The following is a 19,805-nucleotide window of genomic DNA, read 5'->3' on the forward strand; positions in this document are numbered from 1 at the left end:
CTGCAGGTTGTTGGGTGGAGCCAGATCTTGGTGCCAAAATGTGGACCTCCAAGAGAGCTCATTCAGATCCGTTTCCCTGGAACTTCCACCACCAGTGTCTTTGCCTTCATGGTGAGTCATAGTTGACCTCAGACCCCTTGGTATGTGTAACCTGGGTTCCTGTTGAGGTATCGCTCTCTGCAGGATCCCAGTGCATGTGAGATCTTGTGTGCATGCTCCAGAATAGAATCTCTGTTTTCCCCAGCCCTGTGGAGCTCCTACACTCAAGTCCTGCTGGCCTTTAAGACTGTGCCCCAAGGGTTCTTCCACCCAGTGCCAGACTCTCAGACTCTACTTGAGGGCTATTTTATGTAGAAACATTCCTGTGTAGCCTTTGTAGGTTTAATATTTTTTGGTGCGTATGTTGTTTTTAGTATAGACATCTCCCACTTCTTTCCTCTGTGTATGCTGGCAGTTATCCCCTGTATAGGAGGTGTGACTTACGTTGTGGAAACCAGAGCCTGCATTGGATGTTGAGCAGGGCCCGCCTTGTGCTCGGTCGTCACTGCCCTGTCAGAGGTGAGGGTCTATTCCCTAGTTACTGGATTAGAGGCCCCCAGGTCTGTTTCTTAGGTGTGGTTTTGATCTGCATGCGTGAGAAATTGGAATTGGAGCATTCCCACCAGGAGGAAAGCCACTGAGCATTCCTCTGGAGCTGTTCACCGGTGGGTGTGCTCTGTTGTATGAGCTCTCAGATTGCACTGCTGTTGGCACTGCTCTGGGCCCCACCTTAACTGTGGATATGCTGGTAGTTGGCCCTGGTGTCTGTCAGATGTTATATTCACCAGGCCACCAGCATAGATCTGTTGAAGTCAGGTCCCAGGATGCAGTTATCATGGATATGGACCCACTGTAGGCACAATGGGGGCAGTTCATCCTCTGGCCTGGCCCAGCCCCCATGTATATATGCTCACAAAGTGTAAAGCTGCTAAAGGTAAGGCCTGTCTTGGCTGCAGGAGCACTCATTATCCATTCAGATGTTCTGTAGGTACTTAGTTTACAAAGGCTGTTGTGGTGATGTTAGTTCTAGGCTGCCCAGCTCGGAGAAGAGGTTTCACTTTTTGTTCCTTAGTTGCACAACCCCTGGGGCCCAGCTGTAGTTTGAGCCCCACCTCTGCACATGGGCCATCCACAGGAGTCTGTTCCTAAGGCTGCCCCAGAACACAGGAATCCACCTTGGTGAGGAAGGGGTGTGGAGACATTGGCAGCTGGAGTTGCTGGAGCCCCAGTGGGGACAAGGGACTCAGAGGGAAGCTGCAACCAGGGCATGAGAGAGCTGGCCCCAGCCAGGGCCCTTCCTAGTGCCTTGGGAGGAAGGGCTGGTGCCTGGGGAGAGAGGCTACAAATGGCCCCACCCCTCTCCCATCACTCAACAATGACTCCCCTCTTCAGTGTTTACTTCACAAGCATTCCAGGTTATGGATTTCCTCACTCTGGTCCCCTCAGACTGTCTCCCTGCAGCTAACTAGAGTCCTCTCCCCAGGTTTCCTCTCTAAATGCCAAGTTCCAGCACCAAACCCCTGTCTGCCCTGTGAACACGTGTCATTGAACATCTGTGTAGATCTCACTGTGTCCTGACTGCCCCAGACTGTTGCTCTGCTCTCCTTAGAATAGCCCCTGAAGCTCCCCTTCTCTCCCATCTGATTTCCCCAACAATGAGGGGGTTTCATCAGGTGTAGAAACCTCTCTCCTGCTTTAGCTCCCCACCCAGAGGTGCTGGCCCTGTCCCTCTTCCTCTGTTTTTTCTTTTCCCTTCTTTCTTTTGTCCTACCTGGTTATGTGGGCATCTTTCGTGTCCTTTTAGGGGTCTGAGGTCCTCTGTTAGTGTTCAACTGGTGCCCTGTGAGAATTGTTCCATTTATAGATGATTCTCAGTGCATTTGCAGACAGATAAACGCCACATTCTCCTACTACTCCATCTTGACTGTCTTTTGTCATCTTTTTACTTTTAATCTGTCTCTACTGAAAATGAGTTTGTTACAGAAACCACATAATTGACTTTTGCTTCTTTATCCACTCTCACAGCCTTTGTCTCTTATTGGAATGTTCAGTTTATTTACATGATACAGTTTTTGGTGTTTGGATTTAAATTTGCTATCTTCCTATTTGTTTCCTATTTTTCCCAACTGTTCTTTGTTACTTTTCCTCCTTTGAATTGAATATTTTTTAGTATTCCATTTTTCTCCAACATTAGCTATAGCTAGGTTTAGATTTAATGTTTACAATACACATATTTAACATATTACAGTCTACCTTCAAATCATGTTATAGTATTTGACATATAACTTAACACTTTCACAGTATACTCCATCTTCTTCTTTTGGGGTCATACATTTATCTTTAAATGTCATACATCACACAACATTTTCTCTTTTAACAGTCATTTGTATTTTAAAGAGATGAAGATATTTGCCATTTCTTGTATTTTCACTCAAGATGTTTTTCCATACTTCTGCTTGAAATAATACCTTTTCTCTTTTTTTTGAAATAACTACCATTTCAATTTTTGTGGTGCCAGTTTACTAGTCACTACTTCTTTTTGTTTGTCTGTAAAAGACTGTTTTTCCTTACCTGAAAAAAAACTTTTTATTTTGAAATGATTATAGAGTCACATGAAGTTGCAAAAGTAGTACAGTGAAGTCCTGTGTGCCCTTCACTCAGTTTCCCTCAATACCTAACATAATTGTACAGTATTAAAATGAGGAAACTGACATTGGTATAATCCATAGACATTATTCAGATTTTATCAGTTTTTGTATGTACTTGTGTGTTTTTGGAAGTGAGAAATAGATTTAAGGGACTAGATCTGATAGAGTGCCTGATGAACTATGGACAGAGGTTCGTGACATTGTACAAGAGAAAGGAATCAAGACCATCCCCAAGGAAAAGAAATGCAAAAAAGCAAAATGGCTGTCTGAGGAGGCCTTAAAATAGCTGTGAAAAGAAGAGAAGCGAAAAGCAAAGGAGAAAAGGAAAGATATACCCATTTGAATGCAGAGTTCCAAAGAATAGCCAGGAGAGATAAGAAAGCCTTCCTCAGCAATCAGTGCAAAGAAATAGAGGAAAACAATAGAATGGAAAAGACTAGAGATCTCTTTAGGAAAATTAGAGATATCAAGGGAACATTTCATGCAAAGATGAGCTCAATAAAGGACAGAAATGGTATGGACCTAACAAAAGCAGAAGATATTAAGAAGAGGTGGCAAGAATAAAAGATCTTAACAACCCAGATAATCACGATGGTGTGATCACTCACACTAACCTAGAGCTACACATCCTGGAATGTGAAGTCAAGTGGGCCTTAGTAAGCATCACTACAAACAAAGCTAGTGGAGGTGATGGAATTCCAGTTGAGCTATTTCAAATCCTGAAAGATGATGCTGTGAAGGAGCTGCGCCAATATGTCAGGAAATTTGGAAGACTCAGCAATAGCCACAGAACTGGAAAAGGTCAGTTTTCATTCCAATCCCAAAGAAAGGCAATGCCAAAGAATGCTCAAACTACCGCACAATTGCACTCATCTCACACCCTAGTCAAGTAATGCTCAAAATTCTCCAAGCCAGGCTTCAGCAATACAGGAAACATGAACTTCCAGATGTTCAAGCTGTTTTAGAAAGGCAGAGGGACCAGAGATCAAATTGCCAGCATCCACTGGATCATCAAAAAAGCAGAAGAGTTCCAGAAAAACATCTATTTCTGCTTTATTGACTATGCCAAAGCCTTTGACTGTGTGGATCACAATAAACTGTGGAAAATTCTCAAAGAGATGGGAATACCAGACCACCTGATCTGCCTCTTGAGAAACCTGTATGCAGGTCAGGAAGCAACAGTTAGAATTGGACATGGAACAACAGACTGGTTCTAGATAGGAAAAGGAGTATGTCAAGGCTGTATATTGTCACCCTGCTTATTTAACTTATATGCAGAGTACATCATGAGAAACGCTGGGCTGGAGGAAGCACAAGCTGGAATCAAGATTGCTGGGAGAAATATCAATAACCTCAGATATGCAGATGACACCATCCTGAGGGCAGAAAGCGAAGAAGAACTAAAAGGCCTCTTGATGAAAGTGAAAGAGGAGAGTGAAAAAGTTGGCTTAAAGCTCAGCATTCAGAAAACTAAGATCATGGCATCTGGTCCCATCACTTCATGGCAAATAGATGGGGAAACAGTGGAAACAGTGGCTGACTTTATTTTTGGGGTCTCCAAAATCACTGCAGATGGTGATTGCAGCCATGAAATTAAAAGACGCTTACTCCTTGGAAGGAAAGTTATGACCAACTTAGCATATTAAAAAGCAGAGACATTACTTTGTCCACAAATGTCTGTCTGGTCAAGGCTATGGTTTTTCTAGTGGTCATGTATGGATGTGAGAGTTGGACTGTAGAGAAAGCTGAATGCCGAAAAATTGATGCTTTTGAACTGTGGTATTGGAGAAGACTCTTGAGAGTCCCTTGGACTGCAGGAAGATCCAACCAGTCCATCCTAAAGGAGATCAGTCCTGAGTGTTCATTGGAAGGACTGATGTTGAAGCTGAAACTCCCAATTCTTTGGCCACCTGATGTGAAGAGCTGACTCATTGGAAAAGACCCTGATGCTGGGAGGGATTGGGGGCAGGAGGAGAAGGGGACGACAGAAGATGAGATGGTTGGATGGCATCACCAGCTCAATGGACATGGGTTTGGGTGACTCCAGGAGTTTGTGATGGACAGGGAGGCCTGGTGTGGTGCGGTTCATGGATCGCAAAGAGTCGGACATGACTGAGCAACTGAACTGAAGTGTGTGTTTTTGAGCCCTTCAATTTTTGCAGGGTATTTTTTCACAAGGTATAGAATCAGCAATTGACTGTTTTGTTTTTTGTTTTCTTTGTTTTTTTTGGTTTTGTAACTAGTTTTATTTTGATAGATTGTGTTAGATGGTGGCTTAGTTCAAAGCTTTCAAATTCGCTCTGGCTGATTTTAAATCCAGTGGGACCTAGAGCAAGAGTCTAAAAGCTTTGGAATTTTTTTTTTCATCTTATAGGGATAATAACAGTAGCCATGTTATGGATTATCATTAAGGTATTTTCAACAGGTTAATATGTAACAAGTTAATATATGTAACAAGTTAATATATGTGAAGTATTATGACACATTACACTTGTTTTCTTTGTTTAAAGATATACTGTGACTTATATGTTGTATAGTTTCTGACTAAAAGTCCACAGTAATTCTTTTCGTTCTATTTTTCTAGGCAGTGTGTCTTTTTTCTCTGTTTTTAAGACATTCTCTTTGTTGGTGGTTTTCAGCAATGTCATAATGATGTGCTTTCTCAGTTTTTTGAGTGTGGAGTATGTATTCTGCCTGGAGTTTGTTGAGCTTTTTTCCTAGCTTGTTTAAATAAGTTTATGTATTTATTTATCTATTTTTGGTTGTGCTGGGTCTTCGTTGCTGTGTGGGCACTTCTCTAGTTGCAGTAAGTGGGGGCTACTTTTTGTTGCGGTGCATGGACTTCTCATTGCAGTGGTTTCTCTTGTTTGCAGAGCATGGGCTCTAGGCACGTAGGCTTCAGTAGTTGTGTCATGTGGGCTCAATAATTGCAGCTCTTGGGTTCTAGAGCAAGGCTCAGTAGTTGTGGCTCATGGGCTTAGCTGCCCTCTGGCATGTGGGATCTTCCTGGACCAGGGATTGAACCCATGTCTCCTGCATTGGCAGGTGTATTCTTAACACGGAGCCACCAGCGAAGCCCTTGTTGAGCTTTTTGAATCTGTGGGTTTCTACCTTGCTCCCCTACTTGAGACTATAATTATACTTATGTTAGATTACTTGATATTTCCACATTAATAATATCAATGATATTTAGGTTGCTGATGAGCTGTTTTTAGCCTTTTTTTTTTTTCCTGTTCTTTATTTGGATAGAGTCTGTTGCTGTATCTTCAGTATGTTACTGATCTTTTCTTTGTAGTGTCTGTTAGTGTTAGTTGCTCCGTCGTGTCTGACTCTTTGCGACACCATGGACTATAGCCTGCCAGGCTCGTCTGTCCATGGAATTCTCCAGGCGAGAATAGTGGAGTGGGTTACCATCTCCTACTCCAGGGGATCTTCCTGACCCAGGGATTGAACCCTGCATTGCAGGCACATTATTTACTGTCTGAGCTACCTGTAATGTCTAGTATGCCCCTATACCTAAACAAAGATACTCATTTTTATATATGCATCTATAGAAGTTCCATTTGATTTTCCTTTGCATCTTCAATTTATCTTCTCATTAAATTAATGTTTTGCTTTAATCACTTATGTATAATTAAAATAACTCTTTGACAGCCTTGTTAGCTGGACCCGTTATATTTCTCACTTATGGATTTGTTTCTATGGACTGGTTTTTTTCCTCTGGCCATTGGTCACATTTTCCTGCTTGCTTCTTGGCTTGGTTAGTGCTTTTTTTTACTGAATGCTGTTGTTGAATGATTCTATTTAGTGTGCTTTTTGAAGACAGTGTTGGATTTTTACAGGTAGTTATTTGCCAGTTTAATAGAGGAGCCTTCAGAAATAGTTCAGCTCTACCCTTAGTGCTTCCCCTAAAGAGACCTTTCATGATCTCCACCAAATACCCCAAATGATCATTGAGGACTGTCCATTCTGGTTAGTTAGAGCTCAGATGTCTTCCTGCACTGTATGATCTATGGGATTTGCAGTATTTACAGCTCCCAAATTGTTTTTTGTCTGGCCTTGTTGAGTTTCCATGTGTTGAGGTGTGGCCTAGTCCACAGTAGACTCAGGGGACTTCCTATGTAGATTTGTGAAGCTCTCTCCTAATGTGGTTCCTCCTTACTTGAACCTTCATATAAATTCCCAGCTGCTTCAGTCTCCTCAACTCTGATCTGTTTCCTCAACTCAATGGACTTCTGGACTATTTTTGTGTTTTTCTTCCCTGTAGGTACTGTGTGAAAATTGTCTCCCAGAAGAATGCTGGGGTGATTGTAAAACTCATTTGTTTCCCTTTTCTCAGGAATCACAACTCTACTGTTTTCCAGTATCTGTAAATAGTTATTTAACATATCTTAATCATTATTTCTAGCTGTTTACAGTGCCTTTTTATGTTAGCTATTTATTATTTCTTGATGGCTGGAAGACTTAATCTAGATTTTATTTTGTTTTTTGGTTAAAATAAAGTTGCTGATACGCTCCACAAGTTTCTCTGATTGTGAATATGTCATATTAACACTCCTATTAACATTAGTAACTCACCTTTAAAAAAAAAGTCTGCCCTTTAGTTACTTTGCTTCAGGTAAAATTGATCTCTGTGTCATTTCCTAAAGCTGCTTTCTTTTCTGCTTTCATAGTAAAAACTCCTCATAAGCATTTTCTTACCTCCTTCAAGTCATTTCCTTATCTTGAAAAGAAAACTTTTTTGTATTTTTGTCTATATGTGTCCTGCAAAATCATGATATGAATGGTACCTTGGCTTGGTTTAATATTTGTATATCTATCATATATATAATAATTGTGTATTCTCATTTTTTTATGTCTTTTTACATAGCTCTATGCCTTCCCCCATGTTTTTCATATCCTTCTTCCCCAACTTAGATTCCATTGTATGTGACTTAGTTATCTACTGAATATATTCTTAATTTCCCTGCTAGTGCTGTGTGGCAAAACCCAACCTAATTCCCCCCCATACTGCCTGCCTAAGTGTACAGCCAGCCAGATTGGTGCTACTTTAATTTTATTTATGAATATCAAGTGTAGTGCTGTTTTCCTCTCCTATTTTCTGAGAAGTCAGTTTCCTCTCCCATTGTCAGAGCTGATTATTAAACAGGTGATCTTCTCCCCTCATGTATCCAGTGCATCTTCCAGTGTTACTATTCTAAGTTCATGACCTTTCCCCCCTATTTTACTAAGAAAACAGCAAATTTTACTGTCAGTCTCTTGGTCTCTGTACCCTCATCTACTCTGCTTTCCCCCTCATTATGATGAATTACTCCCTCTTTTGTCTAAAGCTTATCACCTCACTGTGCACTGGATCCCATACAGTCTGTTACTCAAGGACTTTGCTCCTATGATTATCCTATTTTTCCTTCTCGCAGAAATAAAATTTACTTTATTATGTAATTATTTGCATTAGCATACAAACATGCCATAGGATCTCCAATATATATATTTTTTAAAAACCTCCATAGATCTCATTACCTCTGGCCCTGTATCATTACTCTGCTTTATAGCAAAGCTTCTTACAATAGTTGTGTATGCTCAATTTCTCTGTTCATCATTTGCCATTCTCTTGAGAGTCCCTTGGACTGCAAGGAGATCCAACCAGTCCATCCTAAAGGAGATCAGTCCTGGGTGTTCATTGGAAGGACTGATGCGGAATCTGAAACTCCAGTACTTTGGCCACCTCGTGCAAAGAGTTGACTCATTGGAAAAGACCCTGATGCTGGGAGGGATTGGGGGCAGGAGGAGAAGGGGATGACAGAAGATAAGATGGCTGGATGGCATCACCGACTCGATGGACATGAGTTTGAGTAAACTCCGGGAGTTGGTGTTGGACAGGGAGGCCTGGTGTGCTGCGATTCATGGGGTTGCAGAGTCGGACACGACTGAGCAACTGGACTGAACTGAACTGAAATTAAAACAGGTAGACTTCCATCTTTACTCTGCTTCTCAGTAATTCACATTAACAGTTCTAGTCAGTTATTGTTCTTCGTAGTAATTGATATCAACACTATTTGACATAGTTTATTTCTTCCTCCTCAAACACTTGATTTGACTTCTGGAGCATCACACTCGTAATTTGCTTCCTTGTTTTCCTGACCTTTGCATGTTGGAGTATTTGAGGCTCAGTCCTTGACTCTTTTCTCTGTCTTCATCCAGTTCTGAGATACATCATTCATTTCCAAGGCTTGGTATACCATCCACATGTTCATCACATCCACGTTTCCACTTCTTGCTGTGATCTTTCTTTGAGCCCCAGGCCCTGTGTGTTCTCAGTTCCTCTGTACCTGTGTATCTGTAGTTCCATGCCCACAGATTCAACCAGCAGTAGACCATGTATTACTGTAGTATTTACTAGTGAAAGGTTTCTACATGTGAATGGACCATGTGAAATCCATGTTGTTCAAGGGTTAACTGTAATCCTTAAAAAACTTAGATCAACACACACACAGACACACCCCCTACTAAAAACCCTCCAGAGATTTTTCAAGTCATTCAGAATAAAATCCAAACTCTGAGGTAGGGTTTACAAGGTCTGTCTAACATCTCCTGCTGTTTCTGCGATCTCAAGACCTAAAACTGCATGTGTCACTCAGCTGAAGCCACACTGACCTTTGAATGTGATCTTTGAATATGTCACATGGATTTCTACCTCAGGGTCTTTGTCTTATTTGTTCCTCCAGATCTAGACATGAATCATTCCCTCATTTGGAAGCCTTCCCCTAACAGCTATATCTTAAATAATTATGTCCCTTCCCCATTGCTCTGTCCTCTTTTTTTTCCCTTGGCCATGCCAAGCTGCTTGTGGGATCTTAGTTCCCTGATCAAGGATTAAACCGAGGCCCATGGCAGTGGAAACACAGAGTCCTAATCACCAGACCGCCAGGAAATTCCCTACTCTGTCCTCTTACCCTTTTTCTTCCTAGGCCTTATTACTATAAGATGTTACATATGAGTATGTAGGGATGTGTTTATCATCTGTATCTCCCTCTATAGAGTGCAAGCTTTATGAGAGTAGGACTTTGGTCGATTATCATGTGTCCATCATGTAGTGTTGTTGCTGTTGTGTGAGTCGCTCAGTCATGTCCAACTCTCTGCAGCATCTTGGGCTGTAGCCCGCCATCCTCCTCAGTCCATGGAATTCTCCAGGCAAGAATACTGGAGTGGGTAGCCATTCCTTCTCCAGGGAATCTTCCTGACCCAGGAATTGAACACAGGTCGCCTGCATTTCAGGCAGATTCTTTATTGCCTGAGGAAGTACTACCAGGGAAGCCCCATCATGTAGTATAATACCTGGCTATGTAGTAAGTGCTCGATAAGTGTGTTGAATAAGTAAAACCTATTAGACATATATATTACTACTCCCAATTTCAGACTGAATCAGTCACAGCTGGCAGGTTTTTTAATTCCAAATTTATTGCATTTTGAACCTCAGTCACTTGTTTCTAGAACTTTGATCATTTATTTGTCATTATCTGATTATTCCTCATCTGAATTACTGTGGCTGTGTGACTCTTTAAGCATTTGCTATATTTGTCATGTACTTTGGTTACCAAGGGCTTCCCTGACAGCTCAGTTGGTAAAGAATCTGCCTGCAATGCTGGAGACTGGGTTGGGAAGATACCCTGGAGAAGGAAAAGGCTACTACTCCAGTATTCTGGCCTAGAGAATTCCATGGACTTTATAGTCCAGGGCTCCCAAAGAGTGGGACACAACTGAGCAATTTTCACTTCACTTGGTTACCAATGTATACCTCTTTCTTGCACTCTCCCAGTGCCTTATGAATGCATTAAAACTTATGGGACAATCACAGATTATTTATACTTGGATATCTTAGTATTTGAGTTTTAAAGTTAGACTTGATTTTCTATAAGCTATCCAGCTTTTTCTTTTAAAGTTAGTGTAAAATTCAGGACTTGAGATTTTTAATAAAATTTTTCTCTAGCAACACGTAGACTTCTTAACTTATAGGGTAATAATAGACTTGTTTTAGGAGAGAGTTTTCATCTTAAAAATACTCAATAATAACATTGGTATCTTGTCTGTACTTTCTTTTGTAAAAAGTACTTAAGCATGGCTGAAAACAGAAGGCTTTTCAAGTTTTTGATAAGATTAACCCTTTGCTTAGTGGATTTTTCTCATATAAGAAAACTTTATTTCCTACTTCACTATTCTTCTATCCTTTTTCTTTTTCACTTTTCCCAAGAAATGGGGCAGTATTGATTTAGTAGTAGGGGAACATCATGTGGTAAAGAAGGGTTTTTCATTTTTCTGTGAAGTAGGTTACAGAGTCACTAGCAGGAAAGAGAAGCGCAAAGATTCATTTCCATAGTCTTATGAGAAGAGGCTGAAATGAAGCAGCAAGAACTGTGGCCGTGGCAGCTAATGAGAATCTGCCTTTTCCGTGTGAACAGTGAGAGAAGTCAGGCCCCTCTGAGTGTCGCTGCCACCCACAGAGCTGTGAAGAAGGCTGGTGGGAGCAGATGGTATCCAGACACAGTTTGATTTGTTTAGAAACCTGCATAAAGAGCAGCATGTGTTGTGTTTTGTTTTCCCCTTAATTACTCAGAACCAGGGAGATCAGTGTTCAAATAAAACACAGTGATACAGCCAGGAGAAAAAATTAGAAGAAAACAGACAACTCTGTTATTAACGGCATCATTTCAATTCCATGATATTTACTGAGTATCTGCTTTTTATACTGCTATGTACTCGGCATTGTAGGGCATGCAAAGTAGAGTGAGTTAAGTATTACAAAATAAATTCAGTTCAACAAATATGGTATTAGTGCTCTGTATTTGCCACTGAAATACTGTGAACATAAAAATTAAAGTAGTTCCTATCCTTGAGGAGCTTACAGTATAGTGAGGGGAATTAAGTAAATGGAGAGTTCAGTTCCACACAAGCAGGCACTATGATATATGTGTATCAACGTGCCATAGAATCTCTGAAGAAAGGGTACTTCGTCCAACCTGAGAGGATAGTTAGGAAAGGCTCCTGGGAGAAGGTAAAGCCCTAGTGTATAGCCCTAACTGAGGGTTAAAGGATGAATAGGTGTTAGCCAGTTAAAAATGAGGGGTGGAGAGAGATCAGGGCAGAAGGAAGAGCATGCTAAAGGTCAGAGGCAAGAAACATCATGACTCTTCAGGAGAGAGCCAAGCAAGACTACCCGTAGAGCTGAAGGCAACATTTGTAGGAGTAGGTGAGATTATGGTGTCAGATTGGGATGGAGCTTGGAGTTTATCCTATATGTTCGTGCTTCTTCCTGTGTGGCCTGTAGACTCTTCAACAGCAACTCTCAGTATATTTGCAGAAATGCAGGTCTAAACCCACACCAGGATGTGAAAAATATCCTTAAAATCTGTTGTTTTTGCTCAGAATTGGGGTTTTCTTACCTGGCTAACGTAGAATGCTCTGTATTTGACAGATATTTCTTAAATTATATATTTTATCAGGTTTATACAAGCACAGTATCAGTGAGAGAATTTATGTCTTAAATTGGTGTTTGGGAAGGTTTCCAAGAGAACTATGGTTATAAAAAGCTGTTTATAAAGTAAATACAGAAGATATGTATACTGTGTCTTGGGATCAGTAAAAAGAGGCAGAAAATTCCAAACAAAACTAATCTGAAAGCCTGATTTGTGACTATATCTTTAAGGATATTTTTTCCTAAAACCAATTCAGCATGGGAATTCCCTGAAACCTCTATCATTCAATGTTCATTCTCTGGCCATGTACGTGTGTATGTGTATAATTTAGGAGAAAGCAAGGAATATAGAAATGGAAAATATTGAAAATATCAGAGGGAACTTATGTTTATAAATGTTCTGTCTGTCTCTTTTGCTGTACAGGAATTAGAGAATAAAAGAAGACTGCAAAAACAGGCTGTTGCTAGTCAAAGTGCCATGGAAGTTCGCTTAAATAGAGCTCTAGAAGAAGCAGAAAAGTATAAACTAGAGTTAAGTAAACTAAGGCAAAATAACAAGGTATGGAAAAACTGAATAGTTTTGGCAGTGATCACAATCACTATGGAACTATTGGTAACTTCCTTTTTTACGCAACACTCAAAAGTAATAGTTTTTAAATTATAATTCTTGGTGTCATGGTGAACATGTCTTTTCAAAGAAATGCACTCATTATGAATATGTATATTTCTGATAAGTTAGGTTTATATTGTTTGGACCAGTGCCATCATTAGGTGATAGCACAACTCTTTGAAGGAGGCATTCATTTTTTCCTCCAAGAGATCCTTATCGTGGGCCCATATTACATGCCAGACACTGTGGGAATAAATGGTGGAAAAATGTTTCTTGTCTCTCAAGTCTGTTATATCCTTCTCTGAAGATCAGTTTTCCAATATATAACACAAGGGGCTATATTACCAGGGCAGCTGGTTGTCAAACTTGAGCACATATCAGAATTACCTGGAGGGCTTATTAAAACAGATTTCTGGGTCCCACCCACAGATTTTATTATTCAGTAGTATGGGGTGAGACTTGAAAATGTGTGAGGTTTTTTTTTTATTTTATTGGAGTATAATTGACTTAAAACGTTGTATTAGCTCTGCTGTACAGCAAAGTGAGTCATATATATGTATATATATATATATATAATATCTCCACTGTTTTTTAGATTCTTTTCCCATATAGGCCATTACAAAGTATTGAGTAGGGTTCCTTGAGCTACATAGGAGGTTCTTATTAGTTATTTATTTTATATATAGTAGAAGTATGTATATGTCAGTCCCAGTCTACCAGTTTATCCCTTCCCCACCCCTTACTTCATTACCATAAATCTGTTTTCTAGATCTGTGACTCAGTTTCAGTTTTATAGATAAGTTCATTTGTTCCCTTAGATTCTGCATATGAGTGATATCATATGATATTTGTCTTTCTCTGTTTGCTTACTTTAACTCAGTATGATGATCTCTAGGTCTGTGCATGTCACTGCAAATGGCATTATTTCATTCTTGATTTTGGCTGAGTAATATTCCATTGTATATATGTACCACATCTTTATCCATTCCTCAGCTGATGGACATTTAGGTTGCTTCTTCCATGTCCTGGCCATTGTAAATACTGCTGCAGTGCACACTGGGGTGCATGTATCTTTTTTGAATTATAGTTTTCTCTGGATATATGCCAAGGAATGGGATCATATGGTAGCTCTATTTTTAGTTTTTTAAAGAATCTCCATACTATTTTCCATAGTGGCTGTATCAATTTACATTCCCACCAACAGAGCAAGAGGGTTCCCTTTCCTCTACCTCCTCTCCAGCATTTATTGTTGGTACATTTTTTTGATGATGGCCATGCTGACTAGTGGTTTTGATTTACATTTCTCTATTGATTAGTTGATGATGAGCATCTTTTCATGTACCTCTTGGCCATTTGTATGTCTTTGGATGAATATCTATTTAGAACTTCCACTCATTAAAAAATTTTTTTTGATTGAACCATTTTTAAAGTCTTTAGTTTGTTAACAATATTGCATCTTTTTAATAATTTTTGTGGGGTTTTTTTGCCACAAGGCTTATGGGTTCTTAGCTCCCTGACCGGGGATGGAACCTGCACCCCCTACAGTGGAAGGTTAAAGTCCTATCTGCTAGACTGCCAGGGAAGTCCCCCAACTCATTTTTGGTTTATTGGATTCTTTGTTATAAAACTACATGAGCTGTTTCTGTATTTCAGAGATTAATCCCTTGTCAGTTGCTTCATTTGCAAATATTTTCTCCTATTCTGAGGGTTGTCGTCTTGTCTCTGGTTATGTCAAAGAGTTCTCTGCCTATGTTTTCCTTTAAGAATTTTATAGTGTCCAGCCTTACATTCAGTCTTTAATCTATTTTGAGTTTATTTTTGTATGTTATTAGGGAGTGTTCTAATTTCATCCTTTTACATGTAGCTGTTTTGTTTTCCCAGCACCACTTATTGAAGAGACTGTTTTTTCTGAATTGTATATTGTTGCTCCTTTGTCATAGATTAGCTGACCATAAGTGTGTGGGTTTACCTCTGGGCTTCCTATCCTGTTCCATTGGTCTATATTTCTGATTTTGTGCCTGTACCATATTGTTTTGATGACTGTAGCTTTGTAGTATAGTCTGTTTTTCTTTCTCAAGATTGCTTGATCATTTGAGGTCTTTTGTGTTTCCATACAAACTGTAAAATTCTTCGTTCTAATTCTGTGAAAAAATGCCATTGATAATTTGATCGGGATTGTATTGAATCTGTAGATTGCTTTGGGTAGTATAGTCATTGTTACAAATTGAGTCTTCCAATCCAAGAGCATAGTATATCTCTCCATCTGTTTGTGTGTCATCTTTGATATCTTTCATCAGTATTTTATAGTTTTCTTAGTGTAGTTCTTTTGTCTCCTTGCTGTGCTGTGCTGTGCTTAGTCGCTTAGTCATGTCTGACTCTTTGCGACCCCATGGACAGTAGACCAACAGGCTCCTCTGTCCATGTTTGTCTCCTTAGGTAGATATATTCCTAGATGTTTTATTCTTTTGATGTCACACTAAGTGGAATATTTTCTTTCATCTTTGATTGTTAGTGTATAGAAATGCAAAATATTTTTATGTATGTATTTTCTAACCTTGCAGCTTACCAAATTCATTCATGAGCTCTAGTAGTTTTCTGGTAGCATCTTTAGGATTTTCTATGTATAGTGTCACGTCATTTGCAAACAGTGACAGTTTTACAATTCCTTTCCACTTTGGATTTCTTTTTTTCTTTTACTTCTCTGATTGCCATGGCTAGGACTTCCAAAACTATGTTGAATAATAGTGGCAAGAGTAGACATCTTTGTTGTGTTCCTGATCTTACAGGAAATGTTTTTAGTATTCACCATTGAGAAAGATGTTTGTTGTGGGTTTGTCATATGTGGCCTTTATTATGTTGAGTTAGGTTCCCTCTGGGCTTCCCAGGTGGCTCAGTGATAAAGAATCTTCCTGCAGTGCAGGAGATGTGGTTTCAATCCCTGGATCAGGAAGATCCCTTGAAGGAAATGGCAACCCACTCCAGTAGTCTTACCTGGGAAATCCCATGGACAAAAGAGCCTGGCAGGTGACAGTGTCCATGGGATTGCAAAAGAGTCGGACACAATTTGATGACTAAACAACTACAAGATTCTGTCTGGGCCCACTTTCTGGAAAGGTTTTTTTTTTTAAATCATAAACGGGTGTGGATTTTGTCAGAAGCTTTTTCTGCAACTATTGTGATGATATACGTTTTTAATTCTTCAATTCAATGTGGTTTATCATACTGATTTGCAGATATTGAACAATCCTTGTATACCTGAGGTAAATACCACTTGATCATGGTATGTGATTCTTTTGATGTGTTGTTGGATTCTGTTTGCTAGTATTTTGTTAAGGACTTTTGCATCTGTGTTCATCAGTGATATTGGCCTATTATTTCTTTTATTATGATATCTTTGTCTGGTTTTGGTATCAGGCTGATAGTGCCCTTGTAGAATGAACTTGGGGAATGTTCCCTTTGTCTCCAGCTTTATGGAAGAGTTTCAGAAGGGTACATGTTCACTCTTCTCTAAAGTGTTTGATGTAATTCACTTTTGAAGCCATCTGGTCCTGGTATTTTGTTTGCTGAAGGTTTTAATCACAATTTCAACTTCAGTACTTGTGGCTGAACTGTTCATATTTTCTATTCTTCCTGGTTCAGCCTTGGAAGATTATATCTTTCTAAGAATTTGTCCACTTCTTCTAGGTTGTCCATTTTATTGGCATGTAGTTGCTTATAGTCTTTTATGATCCTTTGTATTTCTGTAGCATCCATTGTAGCATTTCCATTTTCATTTCTAATTTTATTAATTTGAATCCTCTCCCTTTTTTTTTTGATGAGCCTGGCTAAATTTTTACAATTTTATCTTCTCACAGAACCAGCTTTTAGTTTCATTGATCTTTGTTATTGGAGCGTTTAATCTGTTTACATTTAGTTAAGGTAATTATCAATATATATGTTCCTATTGCCATTGTCTGAATCTTTTGGGTTTCCTTTTGTAGGTCTTTTCTCTTTCCTTCCTCTTTTGGTCTTTTCTCTTGTGATTTGATGACTGTCTTTGTTGTATATGGGTTGCTTTTTCTTTTTTGTATGTATGTCTATTATATTTTTTGGGTTTGTATTTCCTGTGAGGTTTTGATAAACTAATCTATATACATACATATATATATATATCATATGTATATATGAATAATTGAGGTGTTAGTCGCTCAGTCATGTCCGACTCTTTACAACCCCATGGACTGTAGCCCACCAGGCCCCTCCGTCCATGGAATTCTCCAGGCAAGAATACTGGAGTGGGTTGCCATTCCCTTCTCCAGGGGATCTTCCCAACCCAAGGATAGAAGCTGGATTTCTTGCACTGCAGGCAGATACCTTACTGGTGAGCCAACAGGGAGGCCTATGTATATTTATATATGTGTGTGCCTCTTAATTTCAAATGCAGTTCCCATTTTCTGCATTTGTATGTTCCTCAGTGTTGCTGGATTTGATATCATATTTGTATATGGGTGATTTCCTGCTTTTATTGCATGTTGGCCTTACCAGTGAACTTTCCCATTTGTGATCTTGTTTCTAGTTGTGGCGTTGCCTCCCTTCCTCCCCCCCAACCTCCCCACCCCAAAGAAGCTCTGTTAGCATTTGTTGTAAAGCTGCTTTGGTGGTACTGAATCCTTTTAGCTTTTGCTTATCTGTTAAGCTTTTGATATCCTTGCTGAATCTGAATTAGATTCTTGCTGTGTATTCTTTTTTGTAGGTTTTTCTCTTTCATCACTTTAAATAAATATATCATGCCACTCCCTTCTGGCCTGCAGAGTTTCTGCTGAAAAATTAGCTGGTAACCTTATGAGTATTCCCTTGTTGCTTTTAATATTTTTTCTTTTTAATATATGTTAAATTATAATGTGTCTCAGTGTGTTCCTCTTTTTATCCTGTATGAGACTCTCTGTACTTCCTGGACTTGGGTGACTGTTTACTTCCCCATATCAGGGAAGTTCTTTATTGTAATCTCTTCAAATATTTCCTTAGGCCCTTCTCTTTTTCTTCTTCCTCTGGGACCCCTGTAATTCGAAAGTTGGTGCATTTAATGTTATCACAGAGGTCTCTCAGACTGTCCTTATTTCTATTTTGTTCCACAGCATCTATTGCCACCATTTTTCTCTTTCAGCTCACTTTTTCATTCTTTTGCCTTAGTTATTCTGCTGTTGATTCCTTCTGATGTATTTTCTTTTCAGTGATTGTATTGTTTGTCTTCATTTGTTTAGTTCTATTTGTTAAACATTTCTTATATCTTCTCGATCCATGTCTCCATTCTTTTTCTGGAACCTTGGATCATGTTTACCATCATTACTCTGAATTCTTTTTCAGATAGATTGCCTGTTTCCTCTTCACTTAATTGTTCTTGTAAAGGTTTCTATCTTACTTCTTAATCAGCAACATATTTCTTATCTCATTTTGTCCAACTTAACTGTGTTTTTGGTCTCCTTTCCATAGGCTGCAGGATCATAGTTCTTCTTGCCTATGGTGTCTGCCGCGTGGTGGGTGAGATTGGTCCAGAGACTTGTGCCGTTATCCCTTTGATAGGGGATTCGACTGGTGGTGTGACCAGAGCCTACTCGACATTTATCAGGGCCTCCTCTGTGCTCTGTAGTTGTCTCTGCCCTGTCAGAGGTGGGGTTTCCTCCCTGGTTGTTGGGAATAGAGACCCCCAGATCTGTTTCTTAGCTGTGTTTCTGATCTGTGATGCTAGCTAGGTGTGACTGGAGAACTTCCACTGAGAGAGAAGCCACTGAGTGACCCTCCTCTGGAGCCGTTCACCTGTGCATGTGCCCTGTCGTGTCCCCTTTCATCCGTTGTGTGAACTCACAGAATACCCTGTCATTGGCACTGCCCTCGGTCCCACCTTAACTGTGGGTGTGCTCACAATCGGCCCCGGTGACTCTGAGGTCTTGTTTCCACCAGGCCACTGGTGCAGATCCACTGAGGTCAGGTCCCGGGACTGTGGTGATTGTGTACCTGAGCCGGCTGTGGGGGCCGTGGAGGCAGCTCAGACTCTGGCCCGGCCCAGCGCCTGCAGTGTATGCCCACACAGTCTGCAGCGGCTCAGGCCAGCCCATCCCAGCTGCAGGAGCACTCGCTGTCCCTTCAGATGTCTGCAGGTACTAAACTTAGGAAGCTGTCAGTGGGGGTGTAACCCCGAGGTTCACGCAGAGGCGAGGAGAGATTTCAGCTCTACTTCTTAGTCACATGGCCCTCTGGGCTCCGCTGTGGTTTCAGCGCCACCTCTGTGTGTTTCTCCCATCAGAGTCTGCTCTGGAGGTAGCCTGGGCACACAAGGCCATCAGGCCAGAAGGAACCGAAGTAGTGATCCGGTGAGCGGGCCACCCAGGCAGGAGGGTGCTGGGATAGTGACTGGAAAGTGAAAACCCGTTAGGCAGTGAGTGGGGTGAGTGGCTCGCCCAGGCGGGGGGAGAGGAGGAAGAGGTGATGACAAGGTGCACAGGCTGTCTCCGGCAGAGCCCGTGGCTGTAGCAGCTGGTGCGCAAGGGCAGAAGCTGCAGTGGCAGCCCCACCCTTTGTGCATTACCACACAGTGGCACTTTGTGCAGCCATCCAGACTTCTTCCACCAGCACTCCTAGTTTTGGACCTCCTCATTCCCACCCCCTCAGGCTGTTTCCTCAGAGCTCAGAGCCGTTCCCACCCAGGATTTGCTTTCCAAACCTCACATTCCAGCACCTATCCCCCATGCGCACCTGTGAACACCCATCCTAGGCTGGGGCCTACAGGGCTGTGGCAGGGACCCTTTGTTTTGTTTTGTTAATTTATTTAATTGGAGGCTAATTACTTTACAATATTGTGGTGGTATTTTTTGCCATACATTGACATGAATTGGTCATGGGTGTACATGTGTCCCCCATCCCGAACCCCCCCTCCCACCTCCCTCCCCACCCTATCCCTCTGGGTTGTCCCAGAGCACCAGCTTTGAATGCCCTGCTTCATGCATTGAACTTCCACTGGTCATCTATTTTACATATGGTAATATGCGTGTTTCAGTATTATTCT

The 19,805-nt window shown here is 40.6% G+C and overlaps 1 protein-coding gene across 3 annotated transcripts in view; it reads left to right on the top strand.

Moving 5' to 3' along the window:
- The window catches only part of TEX9 (testis expressed 9), a 215,917-nt gene that overhangs the window by 178,739 nt on the left and 17,373 nt on the right, over window positions 1–19,805 (top strand). For 2 of the 3 annotated variants that reach the window (XM_061157226.1, XM_061157225.1), the window contains one exon: window positions 12,581–12,715. The exons of the other annotated variant lie outside the window; for it this stretch is intronic. In XM_061157226.1, coding sequence (XP_061013209.1) covers window positions 12,581–12,715 — 135 coding nt within the window. The remainder of the gene's footprint in view (window positions 1–12,580; window positions 12,716–19,805) is intronic. 3 annotated transcript variants of the gene reach the window in all.

The sequence above is a fragment of the Dama dama genome, chromosome 12 (assembly GCF_033118175.1).
Source record: "Dama dama isolate Ldn47 chromosome 12, ASM3311817v1, whole genome shotgun sequence".
NCBI classification, from domain to species: Eukaryota; Metazoa; Chordata; class Mammalia; order Artiodactyla; family Cervidae; genus Dama; species Dama dama.